Raw genomic sequence first — 19,829 nt, forward strand, 5'->3', positions numbered from 1 at the left:
AAATCCATTAGTGAAACTTTTTCAGAAAAAGTCACTTAAAGTGCAGCTATTCTCTACCTGCATATTGGAAGAACAGTTCAGGAACTCATAAACTTAGTGTGCTAGCAAGAGCACCCTAGAAGGTAGGATCACCAAACTTTGGGAGCAAAGTATGAATGTTGAGAAGAGAAAATATCCAACATTTCATTGAAATCCATTTTTGAAACTTTTTTGAAAAGTGCAGCTATTAGCCTCTTCAACAAGTGGTTCTGGGAAAACTGGAAATCCATATACAGTAAAATGAAACTAAACCCCTATCTCTCACCTTGCACAAACTCAACTCAAAATGGATCAAGGACCAGAGACCCTGCACCTAATAGAATTAAAAAGAAGTCCAAATCTTCATCACATCAGCTTAGGATCAGACTTCCTTAACATGACTCCAAAAGCACAAGAAATACAAGCAGGAATCAAGAACTGGGATAGATTCAAACTAAAAAGCTTTTTATCAGCAAAGGAAATAATCAACAATGTGAAGAGAGAGCCTACAGAGTGGGAGAAAATCTTTGCCACACACACTTCAGATGGAGTACTAATCTCCAGAATCTATAAAGAACTCAAAAAACTTTACACCAAGAATACAAATAACCCAATCAAAAAATGAGCTAAGGAAATAAGCAGACACTTCACAGAAGAAGATCTACAAGCGATCAACAGATATTTGAAAAAATGCTCAACATCTCTAGTAATAAGAGAAATGCAAATCAAAACTACCCAAAGATTTCATTTCGCCTCAATTATTATCAAGAATACAAGCAACAATAGGTGTTGGCAAGGATGTGGGGAAAAAGGTACACTCATACATGGCTTGTGGGGTTGCAAATTGGTGCAGCCACTCTGGAAAGCAGTATGGAGATTCCTAAGAAAACTCAGAATGGAGCTACCATTTGACCCAGCTCTCCCACTCCTTGGCCTATACCCAAAGGACTTAAAATTGTCATTCAATTTCTAATAAGAAACCTGTTACTTCAGAGTCTCTCAGGTAAACCTGAGTTTTCTGTTCCATCAATACAGAATCTATATAGTACATAAAGATTCCAAATAGAAATAACTAAATATATTTATTCATAATTATTATATACTGCAGTAATTTATACATGTTACATTTTAATCCTGCTGCAACCATATGGGGTAGTCAGTACCCAGTAAGTTTCATATAAGTAGCATATATATATAAATTTTTAAAGAGGAATCATTTACTGTGAGCTGGGACATTCTGAAAGTTTAGTTTGAGACAAACCATAAAGTATAAATATGAATCAAGCAGGTAAAGGAACAGCAAGAAGGATATTCTAGGCTGAAAAAAAGATGTAGAAATAGAATTAGGCAATGTTAATTTGAATAAGGCCAGATAGTTGAAAGTAAGAAAACTAATGGCAAAGAAGAAAGGTTTGTAGTCTCAGCATCAGATTCAAATTTCAGTTTCCAGATATCTTTCACTAGCCTATGGCCTGAACAAGTTACTTCTTTCTGTTTCCTCACTTGTAAAGCAGGGGTGATGATATCTGTTTCTAGGGATGATAGGAAGATTATAGGTAACATGCCTGGCACTTTGTTTGACACAAAATAGGCAGGCATCTAAGCATGTAGCTATTAATTAATATAAATTAATCCACCTTTACATACCATATACAGATGATCCCCAACTTATGATGATGTGGGATGTAATCCAACTTATGACTTACTCATCATAAGTCAAGGAGCATTTGAATAGAATTATTAGGTAGCATGCAGTGCATTGAGCCCATTTGCATAACTAGGTTACTTGGAGCCACATAGCAGATGAGTCGCAGTTAAGAGGAGAGATTTATCATCTGTAAGAGTCATCTTCCACTCTGACAATGGACCTCAAGGCAGTGAAGTATACAGAGATCAGGTAACTAAAGAAAAGGGGCTGCCCAAAGGAAAGATCTGAGAATGAACAAAGTCAGGAGTAATAAAACCAGATAAGAAGCTAAAGTAATGAAAAGAGAATGAAGACATGAGACTTTATAATAATAATGAGTATGATGAAAGAAAAAGCTTATATATGAATACCATCTAGTATTTTTCAAAGTAATTTTGTATTTATCATTTAATATAATTTTAACCTCTGAGGTAAGCAGTTCAAACATTATCTTTTCCTCTTTGGGGGAAACAACATGAGAGATTGATGATTAGTGTGGGAGAGGTAATGTAAGGTAAGGTCTATACTATGGGCCTTGTGCTTTGCTGCACATTTCCTTATCATCTGTCCTCTGCTTGGAAGAAGAAAAATACTACATACGAGGTGCCATTAAACAGAAAGGTAGCAAATGCATCCACAGAAGAGTCTATAAGAGTAAAATTAGATATTAGTGAAATTGTTCCATTTATATGTGATAAAACTGAGATCCAAGGAATCTTGAGATTTAAGTTATATAGTTAATTACTGATAGAGACTCAACTAGTACAGATATCTTTATCACTATGCCAAAATTAACTGCATAAAACTAGCTTGCTTCAAGTAGAACTACAAGTGAAACAGTAAACTTGATTTATTCTACCATTCATGAAGGAGAGAAAATACAGAAAATTAAAGCAATCAGTACTACCTGGTTTAAGGGAAATAAAATTAAGATCTGTTGTTTTAAAGCAAATAACATTAGGACTTAGATATTAAAGAACAATTGGTTTCAACATGGAAAAGATCAGCAAGAATGTGAAACGAGTATATGAAAAGAAAAATAAGACACTGCAGTCCACTGAGGTTTTCTCCTCTAGAGGTCAACAGGACTACTAAAATTAAAAGATTATTCTATAAAAGTATTTATGTTCTCTAAGGTATTTTCGTCCTCCAAGGAGAATATTTAGTAAGGAGCCATGAGCCAAGCATTCTGGTTATTGCTACTGTCATGCTTGAGAAGAATCACCAGTGTTAGCTTGGTTTTGAGAAGAGATGCCTAAAACACCATTTCAACTTTAAACATCTAAAATGGAAGCCCACTCCTACTCTTTGCCCCACACCACGCACATACACAACTTGCTCTTCTTGCTACTTCTCCAACTCAGGAAATGGTAGTTTCAGTGTTCTAGAGCTCAGCTAAATCCTTGTCCCCAACTCCTGTTTCTTTCCCCACAAAAGCAAGCCTTTGCCAGTTCGATTGTAAAACTAATATCCAGAATCCACCCACTTATTAACCATCTCCACTAATATGCTCAAATTAAAATTATCATCCCTTGCTTAGTTCATTGTAATAACCTAACTGGTCTCCTATCTTTCTACCCTTGACCCAATCTGTTCTTTTTAGTTTTGCTTTGTAAATTTACTTTTCACATGATTTCAATTTTGTAAAAAAATGCAAAAATAGTAAAACAAACTCCTGTATGTTTTACCTAGATACATCAGCTGTCCATTTGCTTTATTAATCTGTTTCTCTTATTCTAATGTTTTCTAAAATATCTGAACATAGGTTGCAAACATGATTCCTTTTAGAGCATATCTCATTAGAGACTTGTTCTTATGTATCTACAATGATCAAAATCAGCAACAATAATATTGATATAATAGCATCACCTAATCCCAGTCCGTATTCCAATTTTATTAATCATCCAGCGTTGTCCTCAATATGGCTCTTATTGATACATGATAAATTGTGCATTTTATTTAGTTTTAGTCTTTATCATGCTTTGCCTTGTGGGGTAGAAATTTTTGCTTATTTCATATAATTTGTTTGCTGCTTCCCTTGTGTCCAGGACAGTACCTGGTATCTGGGATGCTCTTGCAACTTTGATTCCTGACTGTAAGCCTAAGCCTTAGCTGTTGTAGAAGATTTTTAGGTTGTTGATTTATTCATACAGACAGTTAGCCTAATACCATAACTGACTGAAGCATATTTTAAAACTGCCTTAAAAAGAAAACTAAGCAAAAGGAAAAAGATAAACCTTCAGTTTAGAAATCACAATGAGTGATTGAGCCACAGGAATAATAAAGGAAAGTGGGGAGAATGCTAAAAAAAACCTAAGGGTAAATCTAACACCATTCATGGATTACCACAGAAAAGATGGGAAGGGTCATGTCTTCTTATTTAAGACTAGCAATAGGGCTGGGGATGTAGCTCAAAAGTAGACAACATGTTTAGCATGTGCAAAGCCCTGGGTTTAACCTCTAGAACACAAAATGCAAAACAAAAGCGGGGGGCTGTGGGGGGAGAAAGGAAGAATGAAAAGAACAAGAATAATATTTTCAAAAAAGTCATATAATTCTCTCAGCAGTATGAAAATTTTCAGAGACTATTTTTAGTGTCTAGCAGTCCATGTGATTCTCTCTATCCACTGGTTCTCAGGTTATACTGAGTAGTGCTAAAGTTGTCCTGCAGTGCTACAATACTCTACAAATCAAATATTGGTAGACTTTTCTAACGTAAGGGGAAAAAAGTACTGAATGAGGGCATTTTCTCAATTTTAAATTCAAAAATAACTTTTCTTAAACTCTGTATATTTATTCTTATTTTATAGCAGAATCTGGTATAATGTGGCCTATTACATAGTGCTAACTATGTTTAGTCATTTCATATGTAAAATATTAACATTTTATAGTGTCATACTAACTGAATTTGAATGGTCACCCTAGTAATGAGACCTTAGAAAAGTTACTTGACTTCTCTATGACTCTGTTTTCTCATTTGTAAAATTAAGTTTAATAATAAAGCCAAACTCAGAAGGCTGTAGTAAGGATAAAACTAGTTAATAAGCAAAAAGCAACCAATCAGTGTCTTACAGAAAGAGAACTCATAATAACTATTACATGCCATTAGAAGTATTAGCATTAATATTATTTTATTATTAAAAGGGCATAATGGGTCACTTGGTCCAGGTGTCCCAGCCTGAGACATCCTCCTGAGTCCACCCACTCCCAGCGCCTCAAACAGAAGATCATTCATGAAGAATTTTACATCAAAGACCTTAAAGTTTGTTACCCAAGATGACGAGTGCTGACATGGATGCAGTTGATACTGAAAATCAGGTGGAACTGGAGGAAAAATATGACTTATTAATCAAGTGTTGGAACTCCAACATACACTTGAAGATCTCTCTGTAAGAGTACATGCAGTTAAAGAAGAAAATTTGAAGCTAAAATCAGAAAACCAAGTTCTTAGACAATATACAGAAAACTTCATGTCTGCTTGTAGTGTTTTTCAAACAACCAACACAAAAAGCAAAAAAAAGTAAGGGACTGATTTCCCTTCCATTTTATGGAATTGCTGTTGACTGTTGTTTCCCCCTGCCACTTTGAAATGTGGATAGATTCCAAAAATTATAGTATCTTTATGGTTTCATTGAATATTTATAAAGATAATGGCATATCTAGGCAAAATTGATACTTCCATGAGTTTGTGTACTACGTTAGTCTGAAAATGCGCAAATGTATTGTAGAGGCTTTATAATTAGAACTGCATATATTTATGAGATTTGAAGATGAGCGTTTTATCGAATTTGTTTTGATATATAGATTTAGCACTATCTTTTATTTAGTAAAATATATAAGAAAATAACCACAATGTTGTGAAAAAGTGACCAAAATCATGTACTGAATGCACAGTTTTATGTATCCTGTCCACCATCATGTGCCTCTTCTCCATTTACCTCTTCCTTCCCATTTCCCTAAGGGGAACTGTGGAGGGCGAGACAGGGGCCCAGGGTTACGCCACATGCATCCAAGATGGTGACTGCCAGAGAGCTAAAGGGCGTGCTGAATGCACCTTGAGAAAAACAGGAAGTGTTTACCATTGGCTGTATGATAATTAGTTCAGCCGCCTAGCGCGTGGACAGATATATCTTACATGTGTGCTTGAGCTCGTGATCGCTTGACCTTTAATAGGATTGGATGGACATATCTGATTACAATTGCTTATGCATGAGACTGCTTATATATTGAGGGTGTTATCCGAATAAAGCGGAAGCTGCTTCATAAACTTCTGAAGAGTACGTGTTGTTTGTCCTGCTGGCCGGCGGCAAGTGGCAAGGAACAAAAAAAGGTCTCACATTTGTAAAAGTAATTTTAATACTTGGTCACTTATGAGAGTAACCGGACTCTAGTTATTGAAAATTAACCAAAATAAGATTTTTTCTTAGTTAGGGTTTGTCCTTTGTGATATTTAATAATAAGAGGATTGCTGGTTTCTCTTTAAGCAATTGAAGATGGACTGAGACTATTCATATGGTCTCATAGTGGGAAGATTTGTTAAAAACTCCTTTTGTACAAAATAACCCACTTGGTACCTGAAAAGATAGGAGTTCTGGTTGTGTATGTTCAAGACAGAAAATCTCAAGAAAAAATAGAAATGGAGCAGGAAAGAACTTGGTTAAGTACTAATAACCAACTCCAAATGCTTTTACTCCAGATTTGTATTCTCTCTGGCAGAAAAGATTTTGGGGGAACAGTAGATAGATATGAAAATGGATTAGGTCCAAATAATTTTATGTAAGTCACATTTTAGGGAGACCAGTTACCATTTGGTCTCAAGGACATTTACCCAGATCAACTTATTAGTATCAGAATCATGAACACAAAGAAGAATTTACATGCACAATAATTGGTAATCTTAATCTTAGTATTTTAGCTCTTATGCTCTCAGAATTTTCTGTAAATTCAATCATTTAGTTGGCAGAGGCTTAGTCATTCTTTAACAATTTTTAAAATTTTAGTTTGTAGATTCCATTTGGTAAGGGAATCAGTATTGGAAATAATAATAAGATGTTATAATAGGAAAAGAGATCCACTAATATGGTTATTAGATTTGGGCTACTTTTAATCATGAAATAATCTTATGTATTAGTGTAAGATTTGATATGTGACTTTAATTGTATGAATACATAATAACTGCAAACATTTTTGCATCCCTTTTGTGACCTAATTTACAAATATTTAAAATTATGTCGCAGTTCTGCTTTGCTTTTTAATAAAAAGTTATTTCAGAGAAAAAAAGAGAGGTATAATGATTTCTAAGGATTCTTTCATTGAAATAATTCTAAAATTATTTTATAATGTCATGATGGTTCAATCATGTACACTCTCCCTGACTAAAGAAAACAAAAAACTCTATAATATATCCACTTCATAATTGCTTGAGAGTTTCTCATATCATGATTATAATATGCCAAGTTCTGCTTTGTAGGCTGGAGAAATTAGCCAAATATATGCATTCACTGTTTTATGCATTCATTGTTTTACATTATATCATATTACATATTAAGAGTAATCTACTCAAGAATATTTTTCTACCATTTTCCATCCTCAAAATATTAAGGTTCCATGGTTAATATCAGATATATTTTGTAGATGATATTCTGGATCACTGATACCCTGCAATAATAACATTAAAATTATACTTTCTTTTATATTTAATTCTCTAGACTGATTTTTTTTTTTTTTCCAGTTTACTGTTTTTTAGTTCTGGTCTATCATTCCACAGATTGACATTGGGCAAGTCATTTAATACCACTAAACCTTGATCCTCTCATCTGTGAAATATAACATCTGTCCTTGCCTAGTCACAGAATCTTGAATGAGATTCCAAAGGCAGTTTTTTTTTAAATTATATGTCCTTTTATAAATGTGAGATTATGTATATATGCATGTATGTATGTATGTATGTATGTAAGTAAGTAACTGGGGATTAAACCCAGGGAAACTTTATCACTGAGTTACATCCCCAGTTCTTTTCATTTTTTGTTTTGAGACAGGGTCTCACTAAGTTGTTGAAAGTCTCACAGAGTTGCTGAGGCTGGCCTCAAACTTGTGATCTTCCTGACTGAGCCTCCTGAATTGCTGGGATTGCAGGTATGTACCACCACACTAGGCCAGCATGAGATTACTTTAATATTTAATAAAAATCCAGGCCATTCCAAGACAACTGGTTGCCAAGGCTACTTAGTTAGTAATGATACATGAACTGCCATTAACTTTTGAAAATACTTGTGACTTAACAAAGAAGAAATTATCACATCTAATAAAAGCCATGAAATAACAAAAGCTTTCACCAACCTGGCCATTTGTTTGTAAGCTTCTTCAGCTACTGCAAAGATATGTGGATCCATATCACCCATGTTCTGACCACTGTAAGCATTAATAATATCTTCTCCATAAATAGGCAGCTGTTCATAGGGATTTATAGCTACTAGGACTATACCTGGAGGGAGGGGACAAAAAAAGGAAAAGATGTCAGTAATATTGTAATGAGCATATCAAACTTGACATAAAGTAAAACAATTAACATAAAACTTCATTTTTAGTTCATATTAAACTAATATAGTAAATTGTTCAAGAATGAAAATATAACACAACTTTTGTCTCTCTGAATCATTATACCTTTAATTAAAACACCACTTAAAAAGTGGGCTGGGTTTTTAAAAGTAATGTAACTAGGCTGGGGATGTAACTGAGAGGTAGAATGCTTTCCCAGCATGAATGAAGCCTTGGGTTCAATCTCTAGTAAAAACAAAAAATTTTTTAAGTGAAAATGTTTTAGGAATTCGAAGTACTTTCTACTTCTAGAAATTTATTCAAATGAAATAGAAATTTATGGAAAGGTTTGTTTTAAATAGAGATGTTTATCATAATATTATTCATAACAGTGAAAATAGAAACAAAATATGTAATAAAAGGAAAGTAGATGAACACATTTTGTGACATCCACATGACTACTGGACTACCACCATAAATCACATATTTTTGAAAAATATTAAATGTCATAGAAAAACATGATACAAAAATATATAGAGACTGATTCCACATTTATATCCACTTACAGTCTTTCACAGATACACAAAGAAAGAATTTAAGTTAAAAAATAAAGTATTTAAGTCAATGGAATACTGGTTATTTTTTAGTGCTGAATTACTTGCAACTGTTTTTCCTTTTTGATACTTTTCTGTATTTAATATTTTACAGTAGCTACATATATTACTTAAATGAAGTTATTCACTCAACAAATATTCTTCAGCTCCAGCTATATTTCAAGTCTTTTATAAATGCTGACTTACAAAAGAAACCAGAAAAGACAAACCTTTGCTCTCATGGAGCTCATAGTCTAATGGGAAATTCAGAGGACTAACAAGATAAATAAGAAAAAATACATACATCTCTCTATGGTTTAGATAGTAGAAAGGAAAAAGGAGAAAAATAAAGCAAGGAAGGAAGATAGCTGGGAGGGAAGGAAGGCTTTTTATGGTTTAGAAAGGGGGGCCAGGGAAGGCTTCACTGAGAAAGTAACATGTACAAAAAAATAAACTGAAGAAAAATAAAAATTATGAAAAAGCAATATTCATTTAATGGAGAAAAAGAAAGGTTAACATCAAGAATCTAAAGGATATAAATTATCTGAAGAAGAAAGTGTGGCTGCTCCTGTTCAAACACTGCATTGGGCACAGAAGGCAAAAAGACTCAGATAGAAATCAGATATGAGACCCAGAGGAGAGAGTGATTAGTAAAAGAAAGCCAAGAGTTCAGTAGAGAAAACAGAGAATAAGAACAAAATAGAGAAAGAAAGGAAAAAGAAGAAAAGACAGATGGGGAGAGGGGAATAAACAGAACCATACATTCATGCACAGACTTCATTTCTAAGAGGGATAAAAAGCATACTACAATGGGTCTGGCAATTCAAGCAAGCAAGATTTACAGTGAGTCAAATCAATCCTGCATTTCTCAGTGAGAAAAAGTTAACAACCTAACCTAACCTCTAACCTGCTCTGAATGTAAGTTCTTGAACATCTACTCTTCATGTAGTTTTTAAGAGGTGAAAAGAGTGTGAACTTGGCATTAAATCTGACATATGGCTTCTGTGAGAAGGGGTGCAAAAGATGGGCCAAGTCCTTTTCATTTTGAGCAAAGTGATACAATTTGACTTTACAAATGAATTTATTTGGTATAGAATGCAATTTAGTTAATAAATATTGGTAAATCTTTTTATAACTATGAAATGACTTTTGTCTTTAAGAGAAAATCTAACCACAGCCTGCTTTCCCCATGCACAATGCTTCCATTGCTGCATCTGTTAGAGGAAAAGCGTTTATGGTCCACTCAGACAGCAAAGCATACTTACCACAATATGTATAAATGAGTTTGGAATCAATAAAGCGAACTCTGAGATTGTGGAGCACAGCAGGCTCATGGAGATAGCTGAGGGCCGTGAGGTCATTTTCACCAACAAGTATGTCAGGGTTTCGTAGATGAGGCAGCTCCTTGGTCTTCGGATCTAGACGGTATTCCAAATCCTAAAAACAGAAGATACAGCATCTAGACCAGTCATGGCAAGAAGCATGAAACAGGCCCATGTATTTTGCTTATTTCCTTATCCTGATTTGCTACTCAGCTATTAAATGTTTTTGTTTCTGGTACCTTCCAGTACCATAGAAACTGGTGGAAATGGTGAAAATCTTCTTTTCACTAGACATATAATATTAAATTTTTTTGTTGGTTTTTATTTGTTGGACACATCAGAATCTAGACCTTTTTTACCTAGAACTTTTTAATCATTAAATGAGCTTTCTTCACTTCTTTACTTAAGTGATAGACAATAAAAGAGAGGGCTTGGCTTGAGGATCAGATTGACCTGGGCTCAAACCCTAAGATTGGCATTTACTTTTTATGTGATTTTGAATATGTTATTTAATCTAAATCCCTCATTTATACAATGAATAACAGAATTATTTCACACAAAGGTGTGGTAAAAATTAAAAGAGACCATGCTTGGCATGTGGTATGCCCTTAGGGACTCCCAAACCCTGAGAAGCCCAAGAATACCCTGAAATTATGCACACTGTGTATATGTACAAGTGTATACACATATGGGCATGTATGTGAACTTTCCTGAGAAAGGCAATTCATAATTTTAATTAGATTTTAATGAGGTACCTGGGTCCAAACATTAAGTACAATACATTTTGAAATCATAGGCATATGACTTTCTGATAAAGTCAACAAAAACGCAATTTAATTACAGTGGGACAAGCTAGTTTTGTTAATACTGAAGATATGTACTGAGATCAAATATTCAAATAAGGCATGAATGGACTATGATAAAGGAGAAAAAAATTTATAATCTGTCTCTCAGCAATTCCCTTTGCCTGTTTATCAGAATAAAATGTCCTAAATGGTGCTTGCATTGGCCCTATCAATTCACAATTGTCTGTTCTCTTGCTGTCCTCGGTAGACTGCTTTAAGTTCCTCTCAGTACATTCTCCTTTCTGCTCATCTTCAATGTTTATCCCCTGATAACCTGAAAATATAGCATTAGATCTGAATGACAGCAAGTCTTAGGAGACATGGGGAATATTTAGAAATGTCCAGAATCTTCCTGGTTTAACTGGTTACACAGTTTATCATGTAGCCAGATGACTACGAAATGGCAGAACTCTCTTCTTAGTCTCCATTAGAGGATGGGTTTTTATGTGGTCATTGTGGGAAGGATTTAGAATTGTGAAGACACTAATATGTGGGATGGTCATCTACAACATCTTTATGAAAATTTGCTCCTTGGAATTAGGTTTCAGATGGATATAACCTGCTCCTCTAGAATCATTGGAAATTAGGAAATTAATGAGCTCTTCTAATATTGCAAAAACTATGTTTTCTCTATTTTATTCTAATCCCTAAAAGACTAAAATTTCTAGAAGGGGAATGATCCTTAGATAGCTGTAATTTTGGGGGGTGGGAGGTACTGACAATTTAATCCAGGGGTGCTTTACCACTAAGCTATATCCCCAACTTTATTTATTTATTAATTTATTTTTTGTTTTGAAACAGGGTATTTCTAAGTTACTTGGGGTTTTGCTAAATTGCTAAAGCTGGCCTCGAACTTGGGATCCTCCTGCCTCAACTTTCCAATTTAATGAGATAACAGGAGTGTGCCATCCTGCCCAGTTAGTTGGCTAGATTTTATTATCTGTTCTTGCTTGTCTTCTTTTCTAAGAATTGCTTTTATTAAATGCACATACCATTTTATTTCTGAATTTTTTAAAATAAAGGATTAATAAAATTAAACATAGGCACTATATTCTGGTAAATTTGTTTCTTATAGGGATATGGATTACCAATTCTGAAATAACTTTAAATGTATAACAACTAAGTAAATACATTATAGATAACAAAAACTGATAAAAGAATTTACAAATAAGCTAAGGGAGAATAATAGGATTAACCTTGTTGCAGTGTTGAAGAAAAATGGATCATTATGAACTCATGGCTAAAATACCTATCTTTCTATAGGTATATCTATATCTACATGTATATAGAGAGATACTGACATACAAAATAGAATAGATGAATGTAGGGACTGAGACTGTAGTTTAGTGGTAGAGCACTTGCCTAGCATGTGAAGTACTGGTTTTGATATTTGGCACCATGCAAAAATAAATTTAAAAAATAAAGGTATTGTGTGAATCTACAACAAAAATTTTTTTTTTAATTTAAAGAACAGGTAAAATACATTAGTATTATATTCATTCATATTAATATCTATATCCATATGTATCTATATGTGTGTGTGTACCTATAGCTATAGCTGGGCACAGTGGCCCATGCCTCTAATCCCAGCTATCAGGGAGGCTAAGGCAGGAGGATTGTAACTTGGAGGTCAGACTGGGCAACTTAGAAAGACGCTGTTTCAAAATAAAAAAATAAACCAAGGGTCAAACGGTGGGTCCATTCCAAGTTTTCTGAGGTGAACCCACCTTTTGACCCAATTATCCCACTCCTTGGTTTATACCCAAAGGACTTAAAATTAGCATAATACAGTAACACAGTCACATTAATGTTTAGAGCAGCTCAAGTCACAATAGCTAGATTGTGGGAACAACCTAAATGCCCTTCAACAGATGAATGGATAAAGAAACTGTGGTATATATACACAATGGAATGTTATTCACCCATAAAGAATAATATTAGGGCATCTGCAGATAAATGGATGGAATTGAAGAATAACATGCTAAGTGAAATAAGCCAATCCCAAAAAACCAAAGACAATGTTTTCCCTGATAAGTGAAAGTTGATATATAATGGGGGTTGGGGGTGAGAGAATGGAGAAACTTTAGATTACGTGGAGGGAAATGAGAGGGAGGAAGGGGCAGGGGTATGAAAGACGATAGAAAAAGGCAGACATCATTACCCCTTGTACATGTATAATTACACAAATGGTATTAATCTACTTCATGAACAACCATAGAAATGAAAAGTTGTACTCCATTTGTGTACATTGAATCAAAATGCAGTCTGTAAAAATTAAAAATATATATAAATAAATAAATAAATAAATAAATAAATAAAGTCAGGCTGGGTGGTGCAGGCCTATAATTCCAGCTATTCAGGATGCTGACAGGAGGATTTTGAGTTCAAGGTCAGCCTGGGCACCTTAGTAAGATCCTGTCTCAAAACAAAAAATAATAATAAAAAAGGTTGGGGATATAGTTTATTAGCACAGCAGTTACCCAGCATAGAGCCCTGGGTTCAGTGTCCAATGCAAAAAATAAAATAAAATAAAATAAATTTTAAAAGGGCTGGGGATGTTGCTCAGTAGTAGAATGTCCCTGGGTTTAATCCACCATATGTGTATATGTGTGTGTGTGTGTGTGTGTGTGTGTGTGTGTGTGTGTGTATGTGTATGTGTATATGTGTGTATATGTATCTCTGCCAAAAACCCTACAAGCAGTACTATTCTAATAGCAACCAGCACACCTAGTGCCCAGATCTTGGTTGCTAAACACCATCCTCCAATAAAAGGTACCAGGGCTGGAGAAGAGAAAATACAACATAATCTTTTATCACTTCTTATTTATTTATTTACTTATTTTTGTGTGTGGTGCTGAGGATTTAATCCAAGTCCTCAAGTCTCTTTTAGTATGAGGAAGTAAGAAAGCGATTTAAAAAAGAAAATGATGAAGACATGTTAAAATCAATGGAACAAATCTAAGAGAGCCAATGGGGTAAACAATCCTAGTGATAAAATGAATGAGAGTAGTAAATGATAAAATAAATACTCATTATCCCATAATGACACAAGTGACTGAATCAATATATAAATGGGATTGAAGAGATAACACTATTCTACATAAGAATTTCAATTAACAAATGTAAAAGAAAATAAGAAAACAGAGTATCAACATTAGAACACCACAGTAATACTTGCTATAGGCAAGACCCAGTAATGACCACAAAAATTAGTGGGCAAAGTTTAAGGAGAAACAGGATGTATATGTGGCTCCAACTACCTCCAGTAGAACAGCGATATTCATTAATTACAAAGGGGAAAAAAGTAACTTTATTGTGGATCCATGGCAGACATCACCTTAACTAGGTGAGCATGGTTAATGTGGCCAGTAATAAGACATATTGACAAAAGAGACCCTTTGGTATGAGGCACTGAGACCACATCACCTCTATAATACTCCTTCCAAAATTCAATAACCTTAATCTAGTCATGAGGAAACAGCATGATGGGACATTCTATAAAATGTACTTGTCAGGTGACAAGTACACTTCAAAAGCGTCAAGGTTATGAAAGTCATGGAAAGACTGAGGACCTGTCTCAAACTGGAGAAAACTAAGGAGACATAACAATCAAAATGCAATGTGGGGCCCAGGGTTGGGAAAAAAAGAAGGCATTAGTAGAAAAACTAGTGAAATACAAATAAAATCAGTAGTTCAGTAACAGTTTTATTTCAATAGTAATGACCTAGTTTTGATTATTCTATACAGGTTATGAAAGGGGTTAACATTAGAGGAATTTGGGTTAAGGGTACATGAAAACACTACTATCTTTTCAACTCTTCTTTAAGTGTAAAACATATAAAATGAAATGTTTTTAAAAATTAAGCACAATTATCTGTCAGATGTGTATCTTGAAGCCATTTGCTTTTCCAGCTATCTGCAGAAATCCACTGTGGCTAAATACAATAAGTACTTGTCTTAGAGTGAAAAAGTCTATGTTCAAACCCCACTTTCAGTTCCCAAAACCACTTTCTGACTTCCGACCTCGGGTAAAACTACTCAGTGTTTCTGAGCCTTAGCTTCCTTGTTTGGAAAATAGTGATAATATCACTCACCAATTCATAGGGGTTGCTGAGAAAATTAACACGAGAGATTGTAGACCAAAGTGGCTGATACTGTATGTAATGAGCAGATGACTAATCAATATACAACAAGTGAATTCCTTAGTTTGATATTCTGTTTTCCTAATCTGGCCTAATTCTTCCCTGTCTTCTTCCCAACTAGTCTCCTTGCCTCAGATTTACTTTCTTGAAATTCATTCTCCATGCTGCCACTAATGAGTCTTTAAAACACAAACCAGGCACCATTTTTTTCAGAAACACTAAAATCATTCCCCATAGTATATCAATGAAATTCAAGAATTTTACAGGAAGAACATCAGGCACCTGTGATCTGGTTTTCACTCCCATCCTCCTGCTGGTCCTGTACTCTCATTTCACATCCCATCAACACAGAACCTGTGTAGTTCCCCAAACATTCCATTACTTGCATGCCTCCTAGCCTTTGAACACGCTTTTCCAGATCCCTGAAATGCACCAACAATTTCTATCTGTTCTTCTGACAGTGTCTCTCTCTGACCTCTCACTCTCACCAGCCCCTCTGTATACTCATTCCACTTATATACTTTTGTTTCGAACTTGTTTTTATTATATCATGTGGCATACTATCACACTATTTGTAAGTATGTTTATCTCTCTCACTGATAATGATGTCAAAGATCACAACTTCTGCCATCTCTTAACATGGTATATAGTGATAGGTACCTTAATATGTATTTGTTGAACCAGAACACATACCTTTCCATATCTCTACTCCAAATGACCTGTTACATTCGCTATTTCCACAATACATTCCAACCCTCAGAGGGCCTACCCTTTTCTCTAATCTCTATCTAGTTTTTAAGCCAGGTGTGATGATGCATGCCTGTAGTTTCAGCAACAAAGGAGGCTGAGGCAGGAGGACTACTTGAGCCCAGGAGTTAGAGGCCAGTCTGGGCAACACAGCAAGATCCTATCTTAAAAACCAACAACAAAACAAGCACATTCAAACTCTATCTAGTTTGGGGGACTAGGTAGGTAGCCCAGTGGCAGAGCATTTACCAAGCATGAATGAGGGCCTGGGTTTGATCCCCAGCACCATCATCACAAAAAAAAAAGAAAAAGAAAAAGAAAATTAAATCTAGCTTTTAAGACCCTTTCAAAATCCTTCCTCCTCCAGGAAGCCTTCCTTAACAACAGAGCCCATAATAATATTTTCTCCTACTGGGATCCTCAATTCCTTACCATTTTTATAGTTTGCAGAGTGATAATTAGCACAGACCACGAAGATAAATTTCCTGGCTTCATATCACAGCTTCATTCCTTAATACCTATATAACCCTGAGCACTTAAACAATTTGAGTCTCAATTTCCTCATGTGTAAAATGGGAATAATCACAGCACTACCTCATGGAGTTGTTGTGAAGATTTAATGAGTTGTAACACATAAAGCAGTTAGAACCATGTCTGGCACACAGTACTCAATACAAGTTAACCATTAAGATAGTTTTATTCATTTTGCAATTAATCATATACTTGCCTCTTGACATCTTTAGAACTGTGGTGTAACACTATTCTTTATTTCCTAATTATTTAACTTTTCATGTATTTATATCCAGTTTCCCTCACTGGACTATAAGCTCTTTAGAGGAAATTAATGTCACAAATGTTTTTAAGCAAAGAATGTGACACATCCTGTAAAAATACCACAGAGAGATTAAAAATGGTAGAACTCAGGTGAATTCACTCACACAGTGAGTAAAGATAGTGCAGAGACACAACTGATTTTAAGCTTTTCTGCATAAATATTTTTCAAATGATTAGTTGTAGTAAACATCATATCAATTAAACTGGCATCTTAAGCAATGTTATCTTAGTTAATATGAAATTATTTTAATGTTAATCTAAACAAAATACAATTAAACAAGCATATCTTCAGGAGGATTAGATATGAATCTAAACCTGATAATCATAATAAACTCATATGCAAAGCAATGAATTTTAAAAATATCTGCTATTTTCACCAACCTATGTCACACTGATAATGCTATTAGGATAAAAAACTGAGTTTGTCATTTTTACTAAGTTAGTAAGTGAAAATACAAGATTTAACTTTAAATTTAACTTTCAATTAGGATTAAGTCACAATAAACTCAACACTTTTGAACTCCTTCACTGCAGGCAATAACAACAAATGAAAGTGAGACTCTTACCTTTCCTTCTTCAAGGTGAAGCAGGAGGACTTTATCTCCAGGCTTATAATCTTTGAGCAGTTCTGCTGACTTCCAAACTTCCTCAGGATCAGGTATCCAAACCCTAGCAAACTAGGAAAAAAAGAAAAAAATGCTTAATTCGCAAATCAATTACTTTACAATAATATATAAAGCATATCCATATCATTACTTATAATAAACAATTTATGAAAAAAGGAATCATATCCAATATGAAACTGTTTAAATTAATAAACAAAATGTACATCAGCCTCAGTAGCATCACAATCCCCAAATTATGTAAAAAAGTATATTCTGAAAAAGTAGGTAAAATAAAAGTTTGACTTTGTTTTATCTAGTAAATGCCTAAAATGTAATTTTAGGTAAAAACTTATATACAAAACTTCTTTTCAAAGCTCTGGTGCCATGGCTCTGCCAGTTTCAGTAGTACAGCCATATCTTTATCAGAGATGTACCTTGAATTTTTTATTGTGGTGTTCATCCTGTGCTCTGCAAAGCCCTGATGATGGCTCAGATATCTGTTAGGTGTCATTATGGTAGAAAGAAGAGTGAGCTTATGGCTTGGAGTCACAAGATGTTTTACATACTGGGCATCTACAATTTTCTTTGAAGAAAGAATTCTGTTACTTATTTAAAAAAATTTGTTTTTAACAAAAACATGATTGTTTAGAATTTTGCCCTCATTAATTTATAAAAATGCTTGGGAGGTGGTAAAAATGGTAAGTTTGGCCAGAAATACATTTGGCTCACACAGCCTCCATCCCATGACAAGGCACAATAATCACCAGAGGTTCCTAAGGCAGCAAATCTGTAGTCTCAAGTACATATTATCTGAACTTAAGCCAGATGATTACATGATCAATTTTGAGAAAAAAGAACAAAATATATTAACAGGAATGAATTTTTCAAACACTACACTGAAGAAGCACTTTCCAGTGAAGAAATCCTACTTTAATACATATGTCTACTAAACCCTAATGTTGATTTTCATGAACAGATGGCAAATGAAAGAAGGACACGCTGGATTTCATTGGCATAGAGAAGATGTAATCATGACTGACACGAGCCAGACTAAAGCTGGTCTCTGGCCTATACTGTATCCTCATTTCACGTAATTTCATTTCTAGATTTCACTTTTAATAATGATCACAATGCTCATTTACCTGGAACTTCCAGCTTAAGAAACATCTGGATTAAGTGTGTTACATATAAGGCTACTTCCTGATGAACTGTGACATGATGAATATTTTAGATATTTAGAGCCCAAAGACATTCTAGAAGCTTGTAACAAGGCCATTCCTAAGTAAGAGAGAAACTTATATATTTAGTGATGGACTTAAAGATGGGAGAAAGAGAGGGAAAACAAAGTGGGTGAACAAAAGTAAAGAAAGATCTGAGGATTCAGACAATTTAAATTAAATGGCACTGTAAGAAAAATACTTGAGCATGCCACTGTGCAGGATATTACATTAAATTCAATACTGACAAATATTTTCAAGTCTTCCTATACGGCAGCTTCTGTGGTACAATGTAGTAGTTTCCAAATTACCATAATTCATAGCTAATAAAAATTTTAAAACATGTTTGAGGACTAGCTGGGCACAGTGATACATTCCTGTAATCCCAGCTATTTGGGAGGCTCAGACAGGAGGATTCCAAGTTTGAGGCCAGACTTGACAATTTCACAGGACAGTCTCAAAATAAAATAAAAGGCTGAGGGTCGATCCAAGATGGCAGACTAGAAGGTGACTGCATCTCCAGTCGCTCCAGAATCCAGGATTCAAGAAGGGAAGGCATTGAGACACTCGGACTAAAATAGAGCCATGGGGTGAGTCTCCCCCACCGGGTGAAGCTCGGCCTGGGCAGCAGGCCCAGATAGGGGTAGCTTATCAGAGCAGGGCAGGGAAGCTAGAGTCTTCCCCAGGTAGCCCTGCTCACTCTGGCAGTGGGCTCCTCCCACACGGCCAGTTTCTTGGAGCAGGCCCCCCAGGGAGAGCCTTTCTGCACAGAACAGCTCCAAGTCCCACCAGTGGCGAACTCCAGCCCACAGCCAGCTTCAGGGACCAGGACAGGGAAGCCAGGGACTTCCCCAAGCAGCCCTGTTCCCTCCGGCAGCAGGCTCCTTTCACGGCCAGCTTCTCGGAGCAGACCGCCCAGTGAGAGCCTTTCTGCATAGAGCCAGCTACAAGCCCTGGAACCAGTAGCGGGCTAGGGGCAGCTTTCTTCGGAAGCACTGCATTATCAGTTCCTCCAAGACTTCAGGCTACTGAAGGCTGGGAGGTGATACACTGGAAATCTAAAGGGACACTATAAGGCAATAGATAAAATCTGCAATATCTCAGAGTCCCACTGACATCTGACCAATATGAGAAAACAAGGGAAGAAAATGTCCCAAACAAACCTAGATACTATATCAATAAAACCCAATGACAGCACAGCAGAAGAAATGTCAGAAAGGGAGTTCAGAATGTACATAATTAAAACAATCAGGGAAGCAAACGAGGAGATGAAAGAGCAAAT

General features: G+C 35.2%; 1 protein-coding gene, 1 long non-coding RNA gene and 1 pseudogene across 3 annotated transcripts in view; 2 read left to right on the forward strand and 1 right to left on the reverse strand.

The window, feature by feature from the left end:
* The window catches only part of LOC306655510, a 214,048-nt gene that overhangs the window by 158,930 nt on the left and 35,289 nt on the right, over window positions 1-19,829 (forward strand). The gene's annotated exons all lie outside the window — the stretch shown is intronic.
* Window positions 1-19,829, reverse strand: part of MYO5A (myosin VA) — a 217,645-nt gene that overhangs the window by 134,247 nt on the left and 63,569 nt on the right. Inside the window, 3 exon segments of the mRNA XM_079130018.1 lie at window positions 8,045-8,189; window positions 10,101-10,272; window positions 17,292-17,402. Coding sequence (XP_078986144.1) covers window positions 8,045-8,189; window positions 10,101-10,272; window positions 17,292-17,402 — 428 coding nt within the window.
* Window positions 1,319-7,422, forward strand: LOC306654192 (short coiled-coil protein-like; annotated as a pseudogene). Its single transcript has one exon. The product of its transcript is annotated as a short coiled-coil protein-like (transcript).

Source organism: Sciurus vulgaris (assembly GCF_902686455.1).
Source record: "Sciurus vulgaris genome assembly, chromosome: 2".
Taxonomy (NCBI): domain Eukaryota; kingdom Metazoa; phylum Chordata; class Mammalia; order Rodentia; family Sciuridae; genus Sciurus; species Sciurus vulgaris.